Raw genomic sequence first — 22,507 nt, 5'->3', positions numbered from 1 at the left:
TGGCAATAATTAATGTTTTTGTGATTTTTATAATGTCGTTTTTTGGTCTTCTTTTTGGTTATTTAGTTTATTAGTTTATAAATCAATTCAGCCTAGGTTATTTATAGGCCTCGAATGACTTTTCGTGGAACATTTAAAAGAATGTCAGGTAATATGTATAATATCTGAAGTATACTCACTCTGTCGCTGCTCAACAGCTACGTTTTTACAGATACTGTTCTCCACCTAGTGGTGTTGTTATAAGGATCGGGTGTTCCTGTACCATTTAGCTGCGGAAAGAGTGGACACAGACATATACAGCATGCACATTTTGAGGATATCATTTTGATCAAACGGCATCTTTTTGTGGAATATTATTTGTTTACACTGCAGTATTTAAACTATATGTTATTGTGACATTTTTAATCCCAGGATGAGCCACAAAGGAATCTCGATAACAGGCCTGATCTGCGTCTTTGTTTTCTTTCTTCTGCCGCTGCACTCCGCCAATGCAGACCTGGGTTATTCTTTTCCGGAGGAGATGAAACGCGGATCTGTGATTGGAAACATAGCCAAGGATCTCGGGCTGGGGGCAAGAGGGCTGTCCGCTCGTAAGGCCCGTATTAACACCGAAGGGAACCGTAAACGTTACTGTGACATTAATCTGAGTACCGGAGATCTGATTGTTGCGGAGAGAATTGACAGAGAGGGGCTTTGTGGAGAAAAGGCTTCGTGTGTTTTAAAACAGGAACTTGTGTTGGAGAATCCTTTGGAGCTTCACCGTATTAGTCTTCATGTTCAAGATATAAATGATAACGCACCGCAATTTAAGGAAGAGATTATCAAAATGGAAATAAGAGAGTCTGCAGTCAAAGGTGCTCGTTTTTCTCTAGACAAGGCCCATGATACTGATATAGGACAGAATACGGTTCAAGGCTATACTCTAGAAATAAATGATCACTTAATTTTGAATGTTAATACAAAAAATGGGGGACGCAAGTACAGTGAATTAGTGTTAGACAAGGAGCTAGATCGTGAAAAGTAGCAAGAGATACATCTAATACTAGTTGCATCTGACGGAGGCTCTCCGCAGAGATCAGGTACTGTAGTCATACACGTCACTGTACTGGATGCTAACGATAACGCCCCAGTGTTTAGCCAGGCCGTCTATAAAGCCAGTCTGCCTGAAAACATCTCATTTAGATACTGTAGTGGTTACAGTGAGTGCTACGGATGTAGATGAGGGACCCAATGGCGAAGTAACATATGGCTTTGATCATGTTTCAGATGAAAAAAGTAATGGGTTTTCTATAAACTATAAAACAGGAGAAATGACAGTTGTTGGGTCACTAGATTATGAAGAAGAATCCTCATATGAAATGCAAGTCAGTGTGAAGGATGGCTTAGGGTTGGCGTCATATGCAACGTTGATAGTAGAAATAACTGATCTTAATGACAATGCCCCTGTGATATATCTCAAATCAATTCAATTCAATTCAAGGGTCTTTATTGGCATGGGTAACATGTGTTAACATTGCCAAAGCAAGTAAGGTAGATAATATATAAAGTGAAATAAACAATAAAAATTAACAGTAGACATCACACATACAGAAGTTTCAAAACAATAAAGACATTACAAATGTCATATTATATATATATAGTGTTTTTACAATGTACAAATGGTTAAGGACACAAGATAAAATAAATAAGCATAGATATGGGTTTTATTTACAATGGTGCGTGTTCTTCACTGGTTGCCCTTTTCTCGTGGCAACAGGTCACAAATCTTGCTGCTCTGATGGCACACTGTGGATGGAATTTCACCCAGTAGATATGGGAGTTTTTCAAAATTGGATTTGTTTTCGAATTCTTTGTGGATCTGTGTAATCTGAGGGAAATATGTCTCTCTAATATGGTCATACATTGGGCAGGAGGTTAGGAAGTGCAGCTCAGTTTCCACCTCATTTTGTGTGCAGTGAGCACATAGCCTGTCTTCTCTTGAGAGCCATGTCTGCCTACGGCGTCCTTTCTCAATAGCAAGGCTATGCTCGCTGAGTCTGTACATAGTCAAAGCTTTCCTTAATTTTGGGTCAGTCACAGTGGTCAGGTATTCTGCCGCTGTGTACTCTCTGTGTAGGGCCAAATAGCATTCTAGTTTGCTCTGTTTTTTTGTTAATTCTTTCCAATGTGTCAAGTAATTATCTTTTTGTTTTCTTATGATTTGGTTGGGTCTAATTGTGCTGCTGTCATGGGGCTCTGTAGGGTGTGTTTGTGAACAGAGCCCCAGGACCAGCTTCCTTAGGGGACTCTTCTCCAGGTTCATCTCTCTGTAGGTGATGGCTTTGTTGTGGAAGGTTTGGGAATCGCTTCCTTTCAGGTGGTTATAGAATTTAACAGCTCTTTTCTGGATTTTGATAATTAGTGGGTATCGGCCTAATTCTGCTCTGCATGCATTATTTGGTGTTCTACGTTGTACACGGAGGATATTTTTGCAGAATTCTGCGTGCAGAGTCTCAATTTGGTGTTTGTCCCATTTTGTGAAGCATAAATATGGGTTGCATTTACAATGGTGCGTGTTCTTCACTGGTTGCCCTTTTCTCGTGGCAACAGGTCACAAATCTTGGTGAGCGGACCCTAGACCTCACAACCATAAAGGGCAATGGGCTCTATGACTGATTCAAGGATTTTTAGCCAAATCCTAATTGGTATGTTGAAATTTATGTTCCTTTTGATGGCATAGAATGCCCTTCTTGCCTTGTCTCTCAGATCGTTCACAGCTTTGTGGAAGTTACCTGTGGCGCTGATGTTTAGGCCAAGGTATGTATCGTTTTTTGTGTGCTCTAGGGCAACAGTGTCTAGATGGAATTTGTATCTGTGGTCCTGGTGACTGGACCTTTTTTGGAACACCATTATTTTGGTCTTACTGAGATTTACTGTCAGGGCCCAGGTCTGACAGAATCTGTGCATAAGATCTAGGTGCTGCTGTAGGCCCTCCTTGGTTGGTGACAGAAGCACCAGATCATCAGCAAACAGCAGACATTTGACTTCAGATTCTAGTAGGGTGAGGCCGGGTGCTGCAGACTTTTCTAGTGCCCGCGCCAGTTCGTTAATATATCGTTGATATCAATGTTGAAGAGGGTGGGGCTTAAGCTGCATCCCTGTCTAACCTCACGACCCTGTGTGAAGAAATTTGTGTGTTTTTTTGCCAATTTTAACCGCACACTTGTTGTTTGTGTACATGGATTTTATGATGTCGTATGTTTTACCCCCAACACCACTTTCCATCAGTTTGTATAGCAGACCCTCATGCCAAATTGAGTCGAAGGCTTTTTTGAAATCAACAAAGCATGAGAAGACTTTGCCTTTGTTTTGGTTTGTTTGGTTGTCAATTAGGGTGTGCAGGGTGAATACATGGTCTGTTGTACGGTAATTTGGTAAAAAGCCAATTTGACATTTGCTCAGTACATTGTTTTCATTGAGGAAGTGTACGAGTCTGCTGTTAATGATAATGCAGAGGATTTTCCCAAGGTTACTGTTGACGCATATTCCACAGTAGTTATTGGGGTCAAATTTGTCTACATTTTTGTGGATCGGGGTGATCAGTCCTTGGTTCCAAATATTGGGGAAGATGCCAGAGCTAAGGATGATGTTAAAGAGTTTTAGTATAGCCAATTGGAATTTGTTGTCTGTATATTTGATCATTCCATTGAGGATACCATCAACACCACAGGCCTTTTTGAGTTGGAGGGTTTTTATTGTGTCCTGTAACTCATTCAATGTAATTGGAGAATCCAGTGGGTTCTGGTAGTCTTTAATAGTTGATTCTAAGATCTGTATTTGATCATGTATATGTTTTTGCTCTTTATTCTTTGTTATAGAGCCAAAAAGATTGGAGAAGTGGTTTACCCATACATCTCCATTTTGGATAGATAATTCTTCGTGTTGTTGTTTGTTTAGTGTTTTCCAATTTTCCCAGAAGTGGTTAGAGTCTATGGATTCTTCAATTACATTGAGCTGATTTCTGACATGCTGTTCCTTCTTTTTCCGTAGTGTATTTCTGTATTGTTTTAGTGATTCACCATAGTGAAGGCGTAGACTCAGGTTTTCCGGGTCTCTATGTTTTTGGTTGGACAGATTTCTCAATTTCCTTCTTAGATTTTTGCATTCTTCATCAAACCATTTGTCATTGTTGTTAATTTTCTTCAGTTTTCTATTTAAGATTTTTAGATTTGATAGGGAAGCTGAGAGGTCAAATATACTGTTAAGATTTTCTACTGCCAAGTTTACACCTTCACTATTACAGTGGAACGTTTTACCCAGGAAATTGTCTAAAAGGGATTGAATTTGTTGTTGCCTAATTGTTTTTTGGTAGGTTTCCAAACTGCATTCCTTCCATCTATAGCATTTCTTAATGTTACTCAGTTCCTTTGGCTTTGATGCCTCATGATTGAGTATTGCTCTGTTTAGGTAGACTGTGATTTTGCTGTGGTCTAGAAGGGGTGTCAGTGGGCTGACTGTGAACGCTCTGAGAGACTCTGGGTTGAGGTCAGTGATAAAGTAGTCTACAGTACTACTGCCAAGAGATAAGCTATAGGTGTACCTACCATAGGAGTCCCCTCGAAGCCTACCATTGACTATGTACATACCCAGCGTGCGACAGAGCTGCAGGAGTTGTGACCCGTTTTTGTTGGTTATGTTGTCATAGTTGTGCCTAGGGGGGCATATGTGGGAGGGAATGCTGTCACCTGCAGGCAGGTGTTTGTCCCCCTGTGTGCTGAGGGTGTCAGGTTCTTATCCGATTCTGGCATTTAGGTCGCCACAGACTAGTACATGTCCCTGGGCCTGGAAATGATTGATTTCCCCCTCCAGGATGGAGAAGCTGTCTTCATTAAAATATGGGGATTCTAGTGGGGGGATATAGGTAGCACACAGGAGGACATTTTTCTCTGTTAGGATAATTTCCTTTTGAATTTCTAGCCAAATGTAGAATGTTCCTGTTTTGATTAATTTAATGGAGTGAGTTAGGTCTGCTCTATACCAAATTAGCATACCCCCTGAGTCCCTTCCCTGTTTCACACCTGGTAGTTTGGTGGATGGGACTACCAGCTCTCTGTAACCTAGAGGGCATCCAGTGGGTCTGTCTCCTCTATACCAGGTTTCTTGCAGGATGACAATGTCTATATTACCGATTTCTTTGGTGAAGTCCGGTTTCTGCTCTTCAGGCCAAAGGCAGATGACCTCAGGCCTTGGATATTCCAGGATGAAATAGTAAAGGCTTTTTGTTCCATAAAGTGTCCAATGTTGTTGGTCGTGGTTTGGCCTCAGGCCAGTAAGTGTGAGCAGAGCCTGCTGAGCATCTGGTACATGCCATTGGCTTGGGCGAGTGTGAGAGTGGGGGTTGGGACTGTTTGCCCGCTCACTACCTGGGCGTATGTGTGGCTTCCATGTTGAGGCCCTCTTTGCGGGGGTGGGGTGCATGTGGTGGGCAGGAGTGGCATAGGTATGATCTGAGGGGGTCTAAATGGGGTGTGGGCATGGTTGACGTGGGGGGGTGTTGATTGGTTGGGGTAGGGGTGTGGATGTGTCTGGGTGTGCGGTGGTCTAGATGTAATTCCTCTTGGTGTGGGTCCTCTATGTGTAGGTCCGGGGGGGGGGGGTCCTGCAGGTCTGGGAGGGTGTCTCACTGGTCTGGGTGGGGTGTCTATTGATCTGTTGCTCCTGTGTGAAGTGTTGGGGATACGTTTGAGAGCGATGTCCTTTAGAGTTCGGGCTAAATGGGCACTGCTGCCATGTAGAGGTGGACCTGGTCATAGAGGCTGTTCAAGTCCAGGGTGGAGTGGTGGGCCAGGAAAACGTTTGGTTTTGAGGCACAGTCACGGGAAATACTTGCGTTTACCCGCTGTATTGTGGCAGGGTGGAAGTCTTTTCGTGGTAGCAGGGTGGAGATAACCACTTGTGCGTTGGGGAAAGTAGAAGAAGCCTTTTCAATCACTCCCTTCAGTGCTGTGGCCACTCTTTCCTGCTGTGCCCTCGGGTCGTTTGTGACTGTGTGTATTATTATGTGGCTGGGTGAGCCTAGTTTGGCCTCAGACAGAAGGTCTATGGCGCTCTGGGTGTTTGGACACCAGAGTTTAGACACACTGTGTTTGGGAAAAAGTTTTTTTTCTTCTATATATTTCCCATTTGAGTCCATAAGTAGTACAATCTGTGTCTTGTGTTTGTCCTCAGTGGGTGTGGGGGGTTGTCAGAAGGGCTATCAGGGTGGCTGACAGGGGGTGCTCAGAGGGGTGAGAGCCGCTGGGCTTGGGGTTCTTCATTTGTCTGTTCTGCTGTGATGTCGACTCTATGGTCAGGGTCTGGTGTGGACTGTTCTGCTGTGGTGTCTAGACTTTTGTTGGGTGCTGAGGTGGGCTGTTCTGCTGGCTTCTCTGTGGGGGTGGCCACCTCTCTAGTGGGTTGTTCTCTGTCACACGCCGTCCCCCTCAACCTCTCCTCCATCCCCCTCACCCTCTCCTCCTCTCCTCTCCAAATTTCTGACTAGCCCCATACCTGAGAACGCGTCTCCTGGGAACAGAGGTGGGCATCATTAACGTGCAGGATAGAGACTCTGAGAATAACCGGCTGGTCCGCTGCTCCATTCAGCAAAACCTTCCCTTTAAGCTGGTGCCATCCATCAAAACTACTATTCTCTGGTGACCACGGGTGAACTGGACCGTGAACTAGTGTCTGATAACAACATTACAATCACTGCCACCGATGAGGGATCTCCACCTCTGTCCTCCTCTAAAAGTGTTCAGTTATCTGTAGCTGACGTCAACGACAACCCACCTGTGTTTGAGGAACTGTCCTATAAAGCCCACGTGACTGAAAATAACAAACCCGGTTCCTCCGTGTGTTCTGTTACTGCCCGAGACCCAGACTGGAGACAGAACGGTACAGTGATTTATTCTCTCTTGACTGGTGAGGTGAACGGTGTTCCGGTGTCCTCATTTTTAGCCGTTAACGGAGACACGGGGGTGATCCACGCTGTAAGGTCGTTTGATTATGAACAGTTCAGGAGTTTTAAAGTCCACGTGGTGGCCAGAGACAACGGTTCTCCGCTCAGCAGCAACGTCACGGTCAGTGTGTTCATAACAGTACTGAATGACAACTCTCCTCAGATACTATACCCCGCCCCGGAGGGGAACTCCTTCATGACCGAGCTGGTCCCCAAAGCTGCACACGGGGGTTCTCTGGTTTCCAAGGTGATAGCTGTGGACGCAGACTCCGGCCTGAACGCCTGGCTGTCCTATCATATAGTCAAATCCACTGATCCGGGACTTTTCACTATTGCTCTCCACAGCGGAGAGATCAGGACACAGCGGGACATTTCTGAATCTCACACCATGAAACATAACCTCATTGTGTCAGTGAAAGATAACGGACAGCCCTCTCTCTCTGCCACCTGTACCATGTATTTAGTGATTTCTGATAACTTGGCTGAAGTGACAGAACTGAAAGATCTCTCGTATGATGAGAGCAATTCCAAACTCACCTCTTATCTGATCATCACACTAGTGTCTGTCTCCACCTTTTTTCTCACCTTCATCATTGTCATCCTGTCCGTGAGGTTTTGCCGCAGCAGAAAGCCAAGACTGTTGTTTGACGGAGCGGTCGCCATCCCCAGCGCGTATCTCCCTCCCAACTACGCAGAGGTGGATGGTACTGGAACTCTCCAAAGCACTTGCAATTATGATGCATACCTGACAACGGGTTCACACACCAGTGACTTCAAGTTAATTTGTTCTTACAATGACAACATGCTGCCTGCAGACCAAACTCTGAGAAAAACTCCAATTGACTTTGCTGAAACTTTTGACGATTCTGATGGTCCTCAGAGGTAAGCTGGAACTGTTAAATGATAGTTTTGATTTGTATAGGCTATCATAGAGTAGAACCTATTATGTTTCTACAATCACAGCTAAGTTGCCCTGTACAATACGCTTTTGACCCATGGCGTAAATCAGTATTCGCACGAGATGACCTACCTCAATACCCAAGCTTGTCTATTTGGCAACTTGTTTTTGCTTTAGATTTAATGCTATTTGTAATGTATTTATGGTAATTCATGTCCCCTCACAATTGAGGTGAAACAAGGTTGATGCTTGTATTTGGTTTTGAGTTGTGATATTTCTGTTTGTGGTTGATTTGGATTGTTGACATAGGCCTATATGCTGCACGTTTGAGGTAAACAATGGGTTAATAGTTTGGCCTGTTCTTGTGGAGTTCTCGTTGGAAAAGGGTGACAAAATAAAACAGCAGTATGTGGAGAGCTACTAAGACAGAGTGATGGGAGAAGCGTTTTGAGTGTCTGAAACGCGGCGGCTGTGGTGCGTCGCTGTCCATGGTGCTGAAATCCTTTTTTTTTTGCATTGTTGTTTACTTTTCATTGCATTTTGACTGTCATCACCTACATTCATTGGCATAATCTCTGTTTTTGTGTATTACGCTTCATGAGTTTGTGTGAAATGAAATACCAGAACTATAAATCTCATACTTACAACGTAGACCTGTACATTTTCTTGCAGATGTGTTCCCTGTGGAACATATTTCTTCCTCCTAATCTATATCTTACCTCGTGAAAATAGTCTGAGATGTATTTTAATGTCATCATTTGTTTTTCTATTTTTACTGGAGTTTTTGAGTTTCTAATTATGGCCATAAGCTTCGGGTGATTTCCCCCCCAATAGTTACAGTAATCAATCATGCACTCTTCTTATAGGAGAATATATTCATATTTCAACTTTTCTCGAAATAGAGATTTAGAATAATATTAGTTAACGTGTAATTTCTGTTAAGTACTCACTGTGTCGCTGTTCACTAGCTGTGTTTGGATAGTTACAGTTCTCCACCCAGCGCTGCTGTCATAATGCACCGTGTTCGGATGTCATTTAACTGCAGAAAAGATTGGAGGTGGTCAGATCGCTTGTACATTCGGTGGATGTTCTTTTCAGGAAACGGTATCTTTTTCTGCAGTTTTCTTTAGAATATCTATACGGTCGTCTATTTTTAATCCCAGGATGGGTCACAAAGGAATGTCGGTGACAGGCCTCGTCTGCGGTTTTGCTTTCTTTCTTCTACCGCTGCACTCCGCCTATGGAGACGTGAGCTATTCTTTTCCGGAGGAGATGAAACGAGGATCTGTTATTGGAAATATAGCCAATGATCTCGGGCTGGAGGCGAGCAGACTGTCCACTCGTAAGGCCCGATTTGATACCGAAGGGAAAAACCAACGTTATTGTGACATTAATCTGAGTACCGGGGATTTGATTGTTGCGGACAGGATTGACAGGGAGGAGCTATGTGGAGAGAAGGTTTCGTGTATGATTCAATTCGAGTTGGTTCTAGAAGGTCCATTGGAGCTGCATCAGATATCTCTGCTTGTTGAGGATGTCAATGATAATTCACCCATTTTCACGAAAGATACAATCAAATTGGAAATTACAGAATCGGCAGACAAAGGGGCTCGCTATCGAATTAACGAGGCACATGACGCAGATATAGGACAGAACGCAGTGCAAAGGTATACATTAGAAAGGAATGAATATTTTGTGCTGGCTATACACGATTACACAGATGGAGGAAAGAACGTCGAGTTGGTTTTAGATAAAGAACTAGATCGCGAGGAAAAGCAAGAGATGAGTTTACTTATTACAGCTGTAGACGGAGGCTCTCCGCAGAAATCAGGTACTGTAGTCGTACACGTCACTGTACTGGATGCTAACGATAACGCCCCAGTGTTTAGCCAGGCCATCTATAAAGCCAGTCTGCCTGAAAACTCTGATTTAGATACTGTAGTGGCTACAGTGAGTGCTGCGGATGCAGATGAGGGATTGAATGGGGAGGTGACGTATGAATTCAGTCGCATATCAGACAAAGCCAGAAAGATATTTTCTTTGGGTCACAGTACTGGAGAAATTAAGGTGATAGGTCCAATAGATTTCGAAGGCGACCCAAAATATGAAATGCGCATAGAGGGTAAAGATGGCTATGGTCTTTCATCTGATTCAAAAGTGATTATTGAAATAACTGATGTTAATGACAACGCCCCTGTGATATATCTCAAATCTCTGACTAGCCCCATACCTGAGAACGCGTCTCCTGGTACAGAGGTGGGCATCATTAACGTGCAGGATAGAGACTCTGAGAATAACCGACAGGTCCGCTGCTCCATTCAGCAAGACCTTCCCTTTAAGCTGGTGCCATCCATCAAAAACTACTATTCTCTGGTGACCACGGGTGAACTGGACCGTGAACTAGTGTCTGATTACAATATTACAATCACTGCCACCGACGAGGGCTCTCCACCTCTATCCTCCTCTAAAAGTGTTCAGTTATCTGTAGCTGACGTCAACGACAACCCACCTGTGTTTGAGGAACAGTCCTATAAAGCCCAACGTGACTGAAAATAACAAACCCGGTTCCTCCGTGTGTTCTGTTACTGCACGGGACCCAGACTGGAGACAGAACGGAACAGTGATTTATTCTCTCTTACCTGGTGAGGTGAACGGTGTCCCAGTGTCCTCGTTATTATCCGTTAACGGAGACACGGGGGTGATCCACGCTGTGAGGTCGTTTGATTACGAGCAGTTCAGGAGTTTTAAAGTCCACGTGGTGGCCAGAGACAACGGTTCTCCTCCGCTCAGCAGCAACGTCACGGTCAGTGTGTTCATAACAGATGTGAATGACAACTCTCCTCAGATACTATACCCCGCCCCGGAGGGGAAATCCTCCATGACCGAGCTGGTCCCCAAAGCTGCGCACGGGGGTTCTCTGGTTTCCAAGGTGATAGCTGTGGACGCAGATTCTGGCCAGAACGCCTGGCTGTCCTATCATATAGTCAAATCCACTGATCCGGGACTTTTCACTATTGCTCTCCACAGCGGAGAGATCAGGACACAGCGGGACATTTCTGAATCTGACAGCATGAAACAGATCCTCATTGTGTCAGTGAAAGATAACGGACAACCCTCTCTGTCTGCCACCTGTAGTATGTATTTAGTGATTTCTGATAACTTGGCTGAAGTACCAGAACTGAAAGATATCTCGTATGATGAGAGCAATTCCAAACTCACCTCTTATCTGATCATCGCGCTGGTGTCCGTCTCCACCTTTTTCCTCACCTTCATTATTGTCAACGTGGCCGTGAAATTCTGCCGCAGGAGAAAGCCCAGACTGTTGTTTGACGGAGCGGTCACCATCCCCAGCGCGTATCTCCCTCCCAACTACGCAGAGGTGGATGGCGCGGGAACTCTCCGCAGCGTTTACAATTATGACGCATACCTAACGACGGGCTCGCGCACAAGTGACTTTAAGTTCGTCACATCTTACAATGACAACACGTTGCCTGCAGACCAGACTCTGAGAAAAACTTCCCTTGACTTTGCTGAAGATCTTGACGATTCTGAGGGGTCCCCAGAGGTATGGCTTTACGATAATTTGAAGGCTGGATTTTTTTTTAAATGATGCTATCCCACTGGGGAAAAAAACTGGTTGATCAACGTTTTTTCCACATCATTTCAAACCTAAAAAAAATAATTGTGCTGACGTTGAATCAACGTGGAAAACTGATTGGATTTGCAAAAAGTCATAAATAGATTGATCTGGACAAAAAGCTGCATAATGTAGAAGTGAAAAGATAATGTAATAACCCCCTTTGTTTAGGCAAGCCTAAATTATTTCAGAAGCTAAATATGGCTTAACCTAAAAACCTATTAAGTTATATAGCCTGAAATAATGTGTTGACATGATTTTTGAATGACTACCCCTTCCTATGTCCCCCATACATACAACATCTGTAAGGTCCCTCAGTCAAGAATTGAATTTCAAATACAGATTCAAGTACAAAGACCAGGGAGCTTTTCAAAAGCCTCACAAAGACAGGCGGTGATTGGTGGATGGGTAACAATAACAAATCAGACGTTGAATATATCTTTAATAATGGTCAAGTTAAAAAATGTTACTGTGGATGATGTAATAAATCACCCAGACACATCAAAGATGCAGTCGTCCTTCTGAACTGAGCTGCAGGACAGGAAGGACAGTGCTTAGGGCCATTGGTGATTTTTAAACATCTAGAGTTCAATTTCTGTGGTGGAAGAAAAGTGAGGATGAATCAACAACATTGAAGTGACTCCACAATAATGACCTTAATGACAGAGTGAAAAGAAGAATACAAATATACAGAATATTCCAAAACATACATATGTAATAAGGCATTAGAGTAAAACTGCAAAATAAACACTGCAAAGAAAACAAATCCTAGAGGAAAATCTGCTTCAGTGTACTTTACACCAGACACTGGGAAAGGAATCCATGTTCCAACAGGACAATAACCTACAACACAAAGCCAAATCTACCCTGGAGTTGCATATTTATCAAGAACACAGCAAATGTTCAGGCGTGGCCAAGTTACGGTTTTGACTCTATAACAATACATGAAAATTGCTGTCTAGCTATGATCCCCAACACCTAGACTGATCTTTAGTCATTTTGAAAATAATAATGGACACATAGTTCACAATACAGGTGTGCAAAGCTCTTATGAGACTTACCCAAGAAGAGTCACAGCTGTAATCAGTGACAAGGTGTTTTTAACATGTATTGACACGGGGGATGAATACTTATCTAATCAGGGTATATTAGTGGTGTATTTTCCGTTAACCTTTACCAAATATATAATTTTTCTTCCACTTTGACATTACAGAGAATTTTGAGTAGATCATTGACATTTTTTATATATTATATATATATATGTATATAATTAAATCAATTTTAATCCAACTTTGTAACATGAAACAATGTGAAGAAATCCATAGGGGGTGTAGACCTTCTATAGGCTCTGTATCTGAAGTGCAGAGGGATTTTGCAGCGTTAGTGTCCATGGTGCTGAAAATGTAAACTCAGTTTTATGAAAAATCCCAAACTACACAGAACAAAAATATAAACACAACATGTAAAGTGCTGGTCCCATGTTTCATGAACTGTAATAAAAGATTCCAGAAATGTTTCATATGCACAAAAATCTTATTTCTTCCAAATGTTTTGCAAAAATGTGTTTACATCCCTGTTAGTGAGCATTTGGGGGGCATATTTCTGCTAAGGCATATTTCTGTCTGTAATAAAGCCATTTTGTAGGGGAAAACACTCGTTCTGATTGGCTGGGCCTTGCTCCCCAGTAAGTGGACCTGGCTGCCAAGTGGGTTGGCCTATGCCCTCCAAGGCCGACCCAAGGCTGCACCCCTGCCCAGTCATCTGAAATCCATAGAATATGCCCTAATGAATGTATTTCAATTGACTGATTTCCTTATATGAACTGTTACTCAGCAAAATCATTGAAATTGTTTCATGTTGGGTTTATATTTTTATTTGGTATATTTTTGGCATAATCACCTTCCTACCCCAACATATTTACATACTTTTCAGGGCATTGCTCTGACTGAATGGAGTGTTGATTTTTTTTTTTATATATAAAATACTATTTATCTACATTATAATATTTTGGACTCAAGGTGTATCGACGTTTTTGAACCCAGGATGGGGCACAAAGGAATCTCGGTGACAGGCCTGACCTCCGGCTTTGAAATTAAATGCAGCGGCCTTGCTGTGCCGCTGTCCATGGTACTGAAGTCCAATTATAAACCAGAAGGGTTTACTATTTATTCATCGTTGTTTGACTATCATCATTTCCACCCATTGCCATACTCTCTGTTTTTGCGTATTGCGCTGATGAATGTGTGTTGTCAAAAAAAACAGCACTATAAATCTGAAATTTGCAACGTATTTCTTCCACATAATCTATATCTCGTGAAAAAAAGCGTGGGATCGGTTTACATATCCTTTCTGTTCCTGTGTGGCTTTTTATCGTTTCCTGGTTCTATTTGGTTATTTTCATAAGCTACGGGGGATTTTATATTCAATTGTTCAGTAATCAATCATGCAGACCACTTATTGACTTTCTTATGACGGCTTTTCCTGAAATATATATTCAGAATTATTACTGTTACTATGTGTACTTTTTAAAGATTACTCACAGTGTCGCTGTTCACCAGCTGTGTTTGGATAGATCCAGTTATCCACCCACTGCTGTTGTTCCAAGGCTCGGGTATTCGGTTTTCATTACGCATTTGAAATTATTGGACACGGTCAAATTGCAGATTTTATGGATGTTATTTTCATCAAACTTCCTGCTTTTGTGGAATACAATTTATCTACATTATATTATTTTGGATTGAGGGTGTATCGACGTTTTTAATCTCAGGATGGGTCACAAAGGATTCTCGGTGACAGGTCTGGTCTGCAGCGTTGCTTTCTTTCTTTTACCGCTGCACTCCGCCTATGGAGACGTGAGCTATTCTTTTCCGGAGGAGATGAAACGAGGATCTGTTATTGGAAATATAGCCAAGGATCTCGGGCTGGAGGCGAGCAGACTTTCCGCTCGTAAGGCCCGTATTGATACCGAAGGGAACAGTAAACGTTACTGTGACATTAATCTGAGTACCGGAGAATTGATTGTTGCGGAGAGAATTGACAGAGAGGGGCTTTGTGGCAAAAAGGCTTCGTGTGTTTTAAAACAGGAACTTGTGTTGGAGAATCCTTTGGAGCTTCACCGTATTAGTCTTCATGTTCAAGATATAAATGATAATTCTCCACAATTCACAGATGATTTTATTACATTTGAAATAGGAGAATCCGCATACAAGGGGGCTCGTTTTTCTCTAGACGAGGCCCACGACGCAGATATAGGACAGAATATGGTTCAGAGTTATACACTAGAAAGAAACGAAAATTTCGTTTTAAATGTTAATACTAAAACAGGGGGACGCAAATACGCCGAATTAGTATTAGACAAAGAGCTAGATCGTGAACAACAACATGAGTTGAAATTATTGCTTACAGCTGTAGATGGGGGCACTCCGCAGAGATCAGGTACTGTAGTCATACACGTCACTGTGCTGGATGCTAACGATAACGCCCCAGTGTTTAACCAGGCCGTCTATAAAGCCAGTCTGCCTGAAAACTCTCCTTTAGATACTGTAGTGGTTACAGTGAGTGCTACGGATGCAGATGACGGAGCAAATGGTGAAGTAACATACAACTTTGACCATGTTTCAGATGAATATGTACATTTATTCTCTCTAGATCACAAAACAGGTGAAGTAAGAATTATTGGGAAAGTTGACTATGAGGAGGCATCATCTTATGAATTACAAATAAGGGCTAAGGATGGGGCAGGTTTAACATCATATTCTTTTTTAATTATTGAAATAACTGATGTTAATGACAATGCTCCTGTGATTTATCTACAATCTCTAACTAACCCCATACCTGAGAACGCGTCACCTGGTACAGAGGTGGGCATCATTAACGTGCAGGATAGAGACTCTGAGAATAACCGACAGGTCCGCTGCTCCATTCAGCAAAACCTTCCCTTTAAGCTGGTGCCATCCATCAAAAACTACTATTCTCTGGTGACCACGGGTAAACTGGACCGTGAACTAGTGTCTGATTACAACATTACAATCACTGCCACCGACGAGGGCTCTCCACCTCTGTCCTCCTCTAAAAGTGTTCAGTTATCTGTAGCTGACGTCAACGACAACCCACCTGTGTTTGAGGAACAGTCCTATAAAGCCCACGTGACTGAAAATAACAAACCCGGTTCCTCCGTGTGTTCCGTTACTGCACGTGACCCAGACTGGAGACAGAACGGAACAGTGATTTATTCTCTCTTACCTGGTGAGGTGAACGGTGTCCCAGTGTCCTCGTTATTTTCCGTTAACGGAGACAGAGGGGTGATCCACGCTGTGAGGTCGTTTGATTATGAGCAGTTCAAGAGTTTTAAAGTCCACGTGGTGGCCAGAGACAACGGTTCTCCTCCGCTCAGCAGCAACGTCACGGTCAGTGTGTTCATAACAGATGTGAATGACAACTCTCCTCAAATACTATACCCTGCCCCGGAGGGGAAATCCTTCATGACGGAGCTGGTCCCCAAAGCTGCGCACGGGGGCTCTCTGGTTTCCAAGGTGATTGCGGTGGACGCGGACTCCGGCCAGAATGCCTGGCTGTCCTATCAAATATTCAAATCCACTGATCCGGGACTTTTCACTATTGGTCTCCACAGTGGAGAGATCAGGACACAGCGGGACATTTCTGAATCTGACAGCATGAAACATAACCTCATTGTGTCAGTGAAAGATAACGGACAGCCCTCTCTCTCTGCCAGCTGTACCATGTATTTAGTGATTTCTGATAACTTGGCTGAAGTGCCAGAACTGAAAGATGTATCTTATGATGAGAACAATTCCAAACTCACCTCTTATCTGATCATCGCGCTGGTGTCCGTCTCCACCTTTTTCCTCACCTTCATCATTGTCATCCTGGCCGTAAGGTTTTGCCGCAGGAGAAAGCCCAGACTGTTGTTTGACGGAGCGGTCGCCATCCCCAGCTCGTATCTCCCTCCCAACTACGCAGAGGGGGATGGCGCCGGAACTCTCCGCAGTACTTACAATTATGAGGCATACCTGACGACGGGTTCGCGAACAAGTGACTTCAAGTTCCTCACATCTTACAACGACAACACACTGTCTGCGGACCAGACTCTGAGAAAAACTCCAACCGACTTTTCTGAAGATCATGACGAATCCGAAGGGTCACCAGAGGTAGGGCTTTAATTCTATATTAATAATACAGTAGATTTGTTTATAGGCCTATGTGATAGTATTGAGGCTAAATTAACTGAAGCTAACATGCTTTGTATAATCACATTCTGGTGAAACAGCTTTTCCTCGTTAGCCCAGCTTTACTGCAGCAGCGTTGGTTTCATGATTTTTTAAATGTTTTAAAAGACTATTTCAATCCCCTCTGTTTTTACTTGAGAAACCCCGATGGTCTATTATGTGTGGTTTGCTTGAGTTGTAATGTGGGAAATTATTTTTGTGACTGATAGAATCTGGGGATTTTTCACGATAGCCTGTTCTTCACAGTTTTGTGATTAGTGGCGCAGTAACAATGAGATGCAATTATGTTTTGGCTCTGGAGGAGTGAAAGCCTGTTTGGAAAGAGGCAAGAAAAGAGAAATGTTGCGTTTGGAGAGATTTTTTTATTTTTTTATTTTACAGGATGAAATCTCTTGAGATGCACCTTCTCGGTTTAAACAATGTCCAAATAAAGAAACAACCCCTCAAAAAACAGACAATACTTAATAACAAGAATAATATTTCAACTACTGTCAAATAATAATAACAATGAAATAATAATAAATAAATAAAATAATAATGATGATAAAAGGTAAATTCTGAGCATAAAAAAGTTGTTATACACCTACCAATGGGCCTACAACAAATACAAATAAATATGCAAATAATAACACTAAGTTGGCTGCCTATAATATATTCATAATTACAAATATCGTTACATGTTGACGTTTCTCCTAGTTAAAAACACAAACAGTTTGTTCTTAGCCCTTGTTCCAATGTTATCTTAACTTCACTGTGTGATTTTAATGCCCTGATTTCTATAAGTAAATGATTCCAGCCAGTTGGGCATTTGTATTTATTAGTAACAGAGTGATGGGAGAAGCGTCGTGAGAGCGTCTGAAGAGCAACGAGAGTCCTCGCACTGTCCCTGTCCATGGTGCTGAAGTGTCTAAAATCCTCTTTAAACCAGTTGGCTTTACTATTGATCGCTGTTTGACCATATTCTTATTCCTTCCCCTGCTCTGTTTTTTTTTCTATAGCAGTTATGAATTTGCTCTGGCTGAGGAACCAGCATCGGATATATTGCATTGTTGCCTCTCTTGCACATGTGTTGTATTTTATATTCAAAGTATACCTGATCTTAAATGATGAAAAAAGTGTGGGGGTGATTTTAACAATTTATGTTTGTATTGTTTAATATCCTTTATTTTTCCGAGTTTCTCTTTCGCTTTCTAATAGTAAATTAACAAATTAAACTTACTGAGGGGTATTTCTAACCACTTCTCGGTGAAACATTAAGAAATCTGTAAGCAAATAATGTACATTCTGTTGAGTACGCAAAGTGTCGCTGTTCACCAGGTGTGTTTGGATTGATCCAGTTCTCCACCCACTGCTGTTGTAACAAGACTCGGGTGTCATTCTGCAGAAAATATTGGACGCGGTTAGATTGCTTGGACATTTGGAGGATATTATTTTCATCAAGCTGAACCTTTGTGTGGAATACTATTTGTTTACATTTTATTATCAAGGCTATATTGTGTTTTGGCGTTTTAATTCCAGGATGGGGCACAAAGGAATGTCGATGACAGTCCTGCTATGCGGCTTTGCTTTCTTTATTGTAATGCTGCACTCCGCCTATGGAGAAGTGAGCTTTTCTTTTCCAGAGGAGATGAAACGCGGATCTGTTATTGGAAATATAGCTAAGGATCTCGGGTTGGATACGAGCAGACTGCCCGCTCGTAAGGCCCGAATTGTTACCGAAGGGAATCACGAACGGTATTGTGACATTAATCTGAATACGGGAGATTTGACTATAGCTGAAAGGATTGACAGAGATGGGCTTTGTGGCAAAAAGGCTTCGTGCGTATTAAAACAGGAACTTGTGCTTGAAGATCCGTTGGAGCTTCACCGTATTAGTCTTCATGTCCAAGATATAAATGATAATTCCCCACAGTTTAAAAAGGATATTATCAAAATGGAAATTAGTGAATCAGCAGTCAAAGGTGTTCGTTTTTCTCTAGATGAGGCCCATGACGCTGACATAGGACAGAATACGGTTCAGAGCTATACACTACAAAGAAATGAACATTTTATTTTGAATGTCAAAACCAAAAGTGGTGGACGCAAATACAGCGAGTTAGTGTTAGACAAAGAACTAGACCGCGAGGGGCACCATGAAATCAAGATATTACTGACAGCGATGGACGGAGGCTCTCCGCAGAGATCAGGTACTGTAGTCATACACGTCACTGTGCTGGATGCTAACGATAACGCCCCAGTGTTTAGCCAGGCCGTCTATAAAGCCAGTCTGCCTGAAAACTCTCCTTTAGATACTGTAGTGGTTACAGTGAGTGCTACGGATGCTGATGAGGGATTGAATGGTGAAGTTACATATGAATTCGATGATGTTTCAGATGAAAATAGCAAAGTATTTAATCTAGATCATACGAATGGAAAAATTACAGTTGTTGGTCCAATAGATTATGAAAAGGAGTCTTCATATGAAATGCAGATCAGCGCAAAGGACGGTTTGGGGTTATTATCCTACTCTACATTGATAATAGAAATCACTGATGCTAATGACAACGCCCCTGTGATTTATATACAATCTCTGACGAACCCCATACCTGAGGACGCGTCACCTGGTACAGAGGTGGGCATCGTTAACGTGCAGGATAGAGACTCTGAGAATAACCGACAGGTCCGCTGCTCCATTCAGCAAAACGTTCCCTTTAAGCTGGTGCCATCCATCAAAAACTACTATTCTCTGGTGACGATGGGCGAACTGGACCGGGAACTAGTGTCTGATTACAATATTACAATCACTGCCACAGACGAGGGCTCTCCACCTCTGTCCTCCTCTAAAAGTGTTCAGTTATCTGTAGCTGACGTCAACGACAACCCACCTGTGTTTGAGGAACAGTCCTATAAAGCCCACGTGACTGAAAATAACAAACCCGGTTCCTCCGTGTGTTCTGTTACTGCACGGGACCCAGACTGGAGACAGAACGGAACATTGATTTATTCTCTCTTACCTGGTGAGGTGAACGGTGTCCCTGTGTCCTCGTTTGTATCCGTTAATGGAGAAACGGGGGTGATCCACGCTGTGAGGTCGTTTGATTATGAACAGTTCAGGAGTTTTAAAGTCCACGTGGTGGCCAGAGACAACGGTTCTCCTCCACTCAGCAGCAACGTCACGGTCAGTGTGTTTATAACGGATGTGAATGACAACTCTCCTCAGATACTATACCCCGCCCCGGAGGGGAACTCCTTCATGACGGAGCTGGTCCCCAAAGCTGCGCACGGGGGCTCTCTGGTTTCCAAGGTGATAGCGGTGGACGCGGACTCTGGCCAGAACGCCTGGCTGTCCTATCATATAGTCAAATCCACTGATCCGGGACTTTTCATTATTGGGCTCCACAGCGGAGAGATCAGGACACAACGGGACATTTCTGAATCTGACAGCATGAAACAGAACCTCATTGTGTCAGTGAAAGATAACGGACAGCCCTCTCTCTCTGCCACCTGTACCATGTATTTAGTGATTTCTGATAACTTGGCTGAGGTGCCAGAACTGAAAGATGTCTCTTATGATGAGAACAATTCCAAACTCACCTCTTATCTGATCATCGCGCTGGTGTCCGTCTCCACCTTTTTCCTCGCCTTCATTATTGTCATCCTGGCTGTGAGGTTTTGCCGCAGGAGAAAGCCTAGACTGTTGGTTGACGGAGCGGTCGCCATTCCCAGCGCGTATCTCCCTCCCAACTACGCAGAGGGGGATGGAGTGGGAACTCTCCGCAGCACCTACAATTATGATGCATACCTGACGACGGGTTCGCGCACAAGTGACTTCAAGTTCGTCACATCTTACAGTGACAACACGCTGCCCGTGGATCAGACTCTGAGAAAAACTCCATCAGACTTTGCTGAAGAATTTGACAACTCCGATAGGTCCCCTCCAGAGGTAGGCCTTTATTGTAAATAAAAAATAGTATCTTGTTGTGTGTTACACATTTTCAGTTAAGACACGTTTTAAAACAATTCAAGCTAAAATTAGAGTAATGATGCTATGTAAAATACATTTAAAATTAGAGTAATGATGCTATGTAAAATACATTTAAAATTAGAGGAATGATGCTATGTAAAATAAAAAAAATTCCTGATGATTTGTTTTTTACAGCAGTACTTCAATATCACAACTTGTCTATAGGTAATGTGTCAGTGATCCAGGTTTGACGTAGTGTGTTAGTGATCCAGGTTTGACGTAATGTGTTAGTGATCCAGGTTTGACGTAATGTGTCAGTGATCCAGGTTTGACGTAATGTGTCAGTGATCCAGGTTTGACGTAATGTGTCAGTGATCCAGGTTTGACGTAATGTGTTAGTGATCCAAGTTTGACGTAATGTGTCAGTGATCCAGGTTTGACGTAATGTGTCAGTGATCCAGGTTTGACGTAATATGTCAGTGATCCAGGTTTGACGTAGTGTGTTAGTGATCCAGGTTTCCAGGTTTGACGTAATGTGTGAGTGATCCAGGTTTGACGTAGTGTGTTAGTGATCCAGGTTTCCAGGTTTGACGTAGTGTGTTAGTGATCCAGGTTTGACGTAGTGTGTTAGTGATCCAGGTTTGACGTAGTGTGTTAGTGATCCAGGTTTCCAGGTTTGACGTAATGTGTTAGTGATCCAGGTTTCCAGGTTTGATGTAATGTGTTAGTGATCCAGGTTTGACGTAATGTGTTAGTGATCCAGGTTTCCAGGTTTGACGTAATGTGTCAGTGATCCAGGTTTTATGTAGTGTGTTAGTGATCCAGGTTTCCAGGTTTGACGTAGTGTGTCAGTGATCCAGGTTTGACATAATGTGTTAGTGATCCAGGTTTGACGTAATGTGTCAGTGATCCAGGTTTGACGTAATGTGTCAGTGATCCAGGTTTGACGTAATGTGTTAGTGATCCAGGTCTGACATAATGTGTTAGTGATCCAGGTCTGACGTAATGTGTTAGTGATCCAGGTCTGACGTGTAATGAAGTATTTTAGATCCTCATTTAGAGCCCTCAGCTGAAGTGATAACTATTTAGGCGCTGATGTACAGTTGCTGATGGATATTTTTAGTTGTGATGAGATTTGTGATTCTGTTATTTTTTGATGAATTGATTGGTTGGATTTTTCACATACACAGAGCAGCGTTTTGAGTTCACTGAAAATGGGTTGATATAGGAGTTTTGCTCTGTTGGAATAGGCTTATTTGGAAAAAGGTTAGAAAATATAAAGTACTATCTGTGGAGAAGTGGTGTGAGAGTATCTTATTTGCGGCTTGAGCCTCAGTGTTGCTGTCCATGGTGCTGAACATGCAGAAAATCCAACATCAGGCCAGCGGGGTTTACTCCGAGTCATCGCTACTTGACTGTCCTCACCTTCCTTCTTTCCCATAGGCTACTCTCTGTTTTTGTGTTTGTGCATTCTGACGATAGTGTCGACTAAAATAGCAACATAACATGTAATTTGCTATGTAGGTAGCCCATACATTTTCTCCCCGATGTGTCATAACCTTTTCTAATGTGTTCCTTTCAGCTAGACCAAACTTAACTCAATGATGTGAGCATGATTTCAATTGTATGGTTTATGTTTTAGGCTTTTTAATGTTGTTTTCTGTGTATTTCTATTAGGTTATTTTGCAACAAGGAATTACATTTATTTATGGTTTGAAAGATGTAGACCTATATTAGTAGGCTGCACATTATTCAATCATGCCGGCTACAAATGCAGCTTCCTATTACGACTTGACCTGAAATACAG

At 42.6% G+C, this 22,507-nt stretch overlaps 2 protein-coding genes and 2 pseudogenes across 3 annotated transcripts in view; all 4 read left to right on the top strand.

The window, feature by feature from the left end:
• Positions 1-22,507, top strand: part of LOC135545777 (protocadherin gamma-A11-like) — a 236,390-nt gene that overhangs the window by 34,569 nt on the left and 179,314 nt on the right. Inside the window, exon 1 of one of the 2 annotated variants that reach the window (XM_064973653.1) lies at positions 14,198-16,679. The exons of the other annotated variant lie outside the window; for it this stretch is intronic. Within the exon in view, the coding sequence (XP_064829725.1) occupies positions 14,280-16,679 (2,400 nt within the window). The 5' untranslated portion in view covers positions 14,198-14,279. Of the gene's footprint in view, positions 1-14,197; positions 16,680-22,507 lie in introns of those variants that run through there. 2 annotated transcript variants of the gene reach the window in all.
• Positions 413-7,862, top strand: LOC135545367 (protocadherin gamma-A10-like; annotated as a pseudogene).
• LOC135545366 (protocadherin beta-16-like) lies at positions 8,927-11,484 on the top strand (annotated as a pseudogene).
• LOC135545365 (protocadherin gamma-A11-like) lies at positions 18,277-22,297 on the top strand. The gene is made up of 2 exons (XM_064972976.1): positions 18,277-20,679; positions 22,283-22,297. Exons 1-2 carry the CDS (start codon positions 18,277-18,279, stop codon positions 22,295-22,297), a joined length of 2,418 nt encoding a protein of 805 aa, XP_064829048.1.

The sequence above is a fragment of the Oncorhynchus masou genome, chromosome 9 (genome assembly GCF_036934945.1).
Source record: "Oncorhynchus masou masou isolate Uvic2021 chromosome 9, UVic_Omas_1.1, whole genome shotgun sequence".
Lineage (NCBI taxonomy): Eukaryota > Metazoa > Chordata > Actinopteri > Salmoniformes > Salmonidae > Oncorhynchus > Oncorhynchus masou.
This window is presented reverse-complemented; position numbering and strand designations above follow the sequence as displayed.

Bases quoted from the DNA above. Each gene is read 5' to 3' on its own strand.
- LOC135545365 (XM_064972976.1), top strand. From the start codon at position 18,277: ATGGGGCACAAAGGAATGTCGATGACAGTCCTGCTATGCGGCTTTGCT.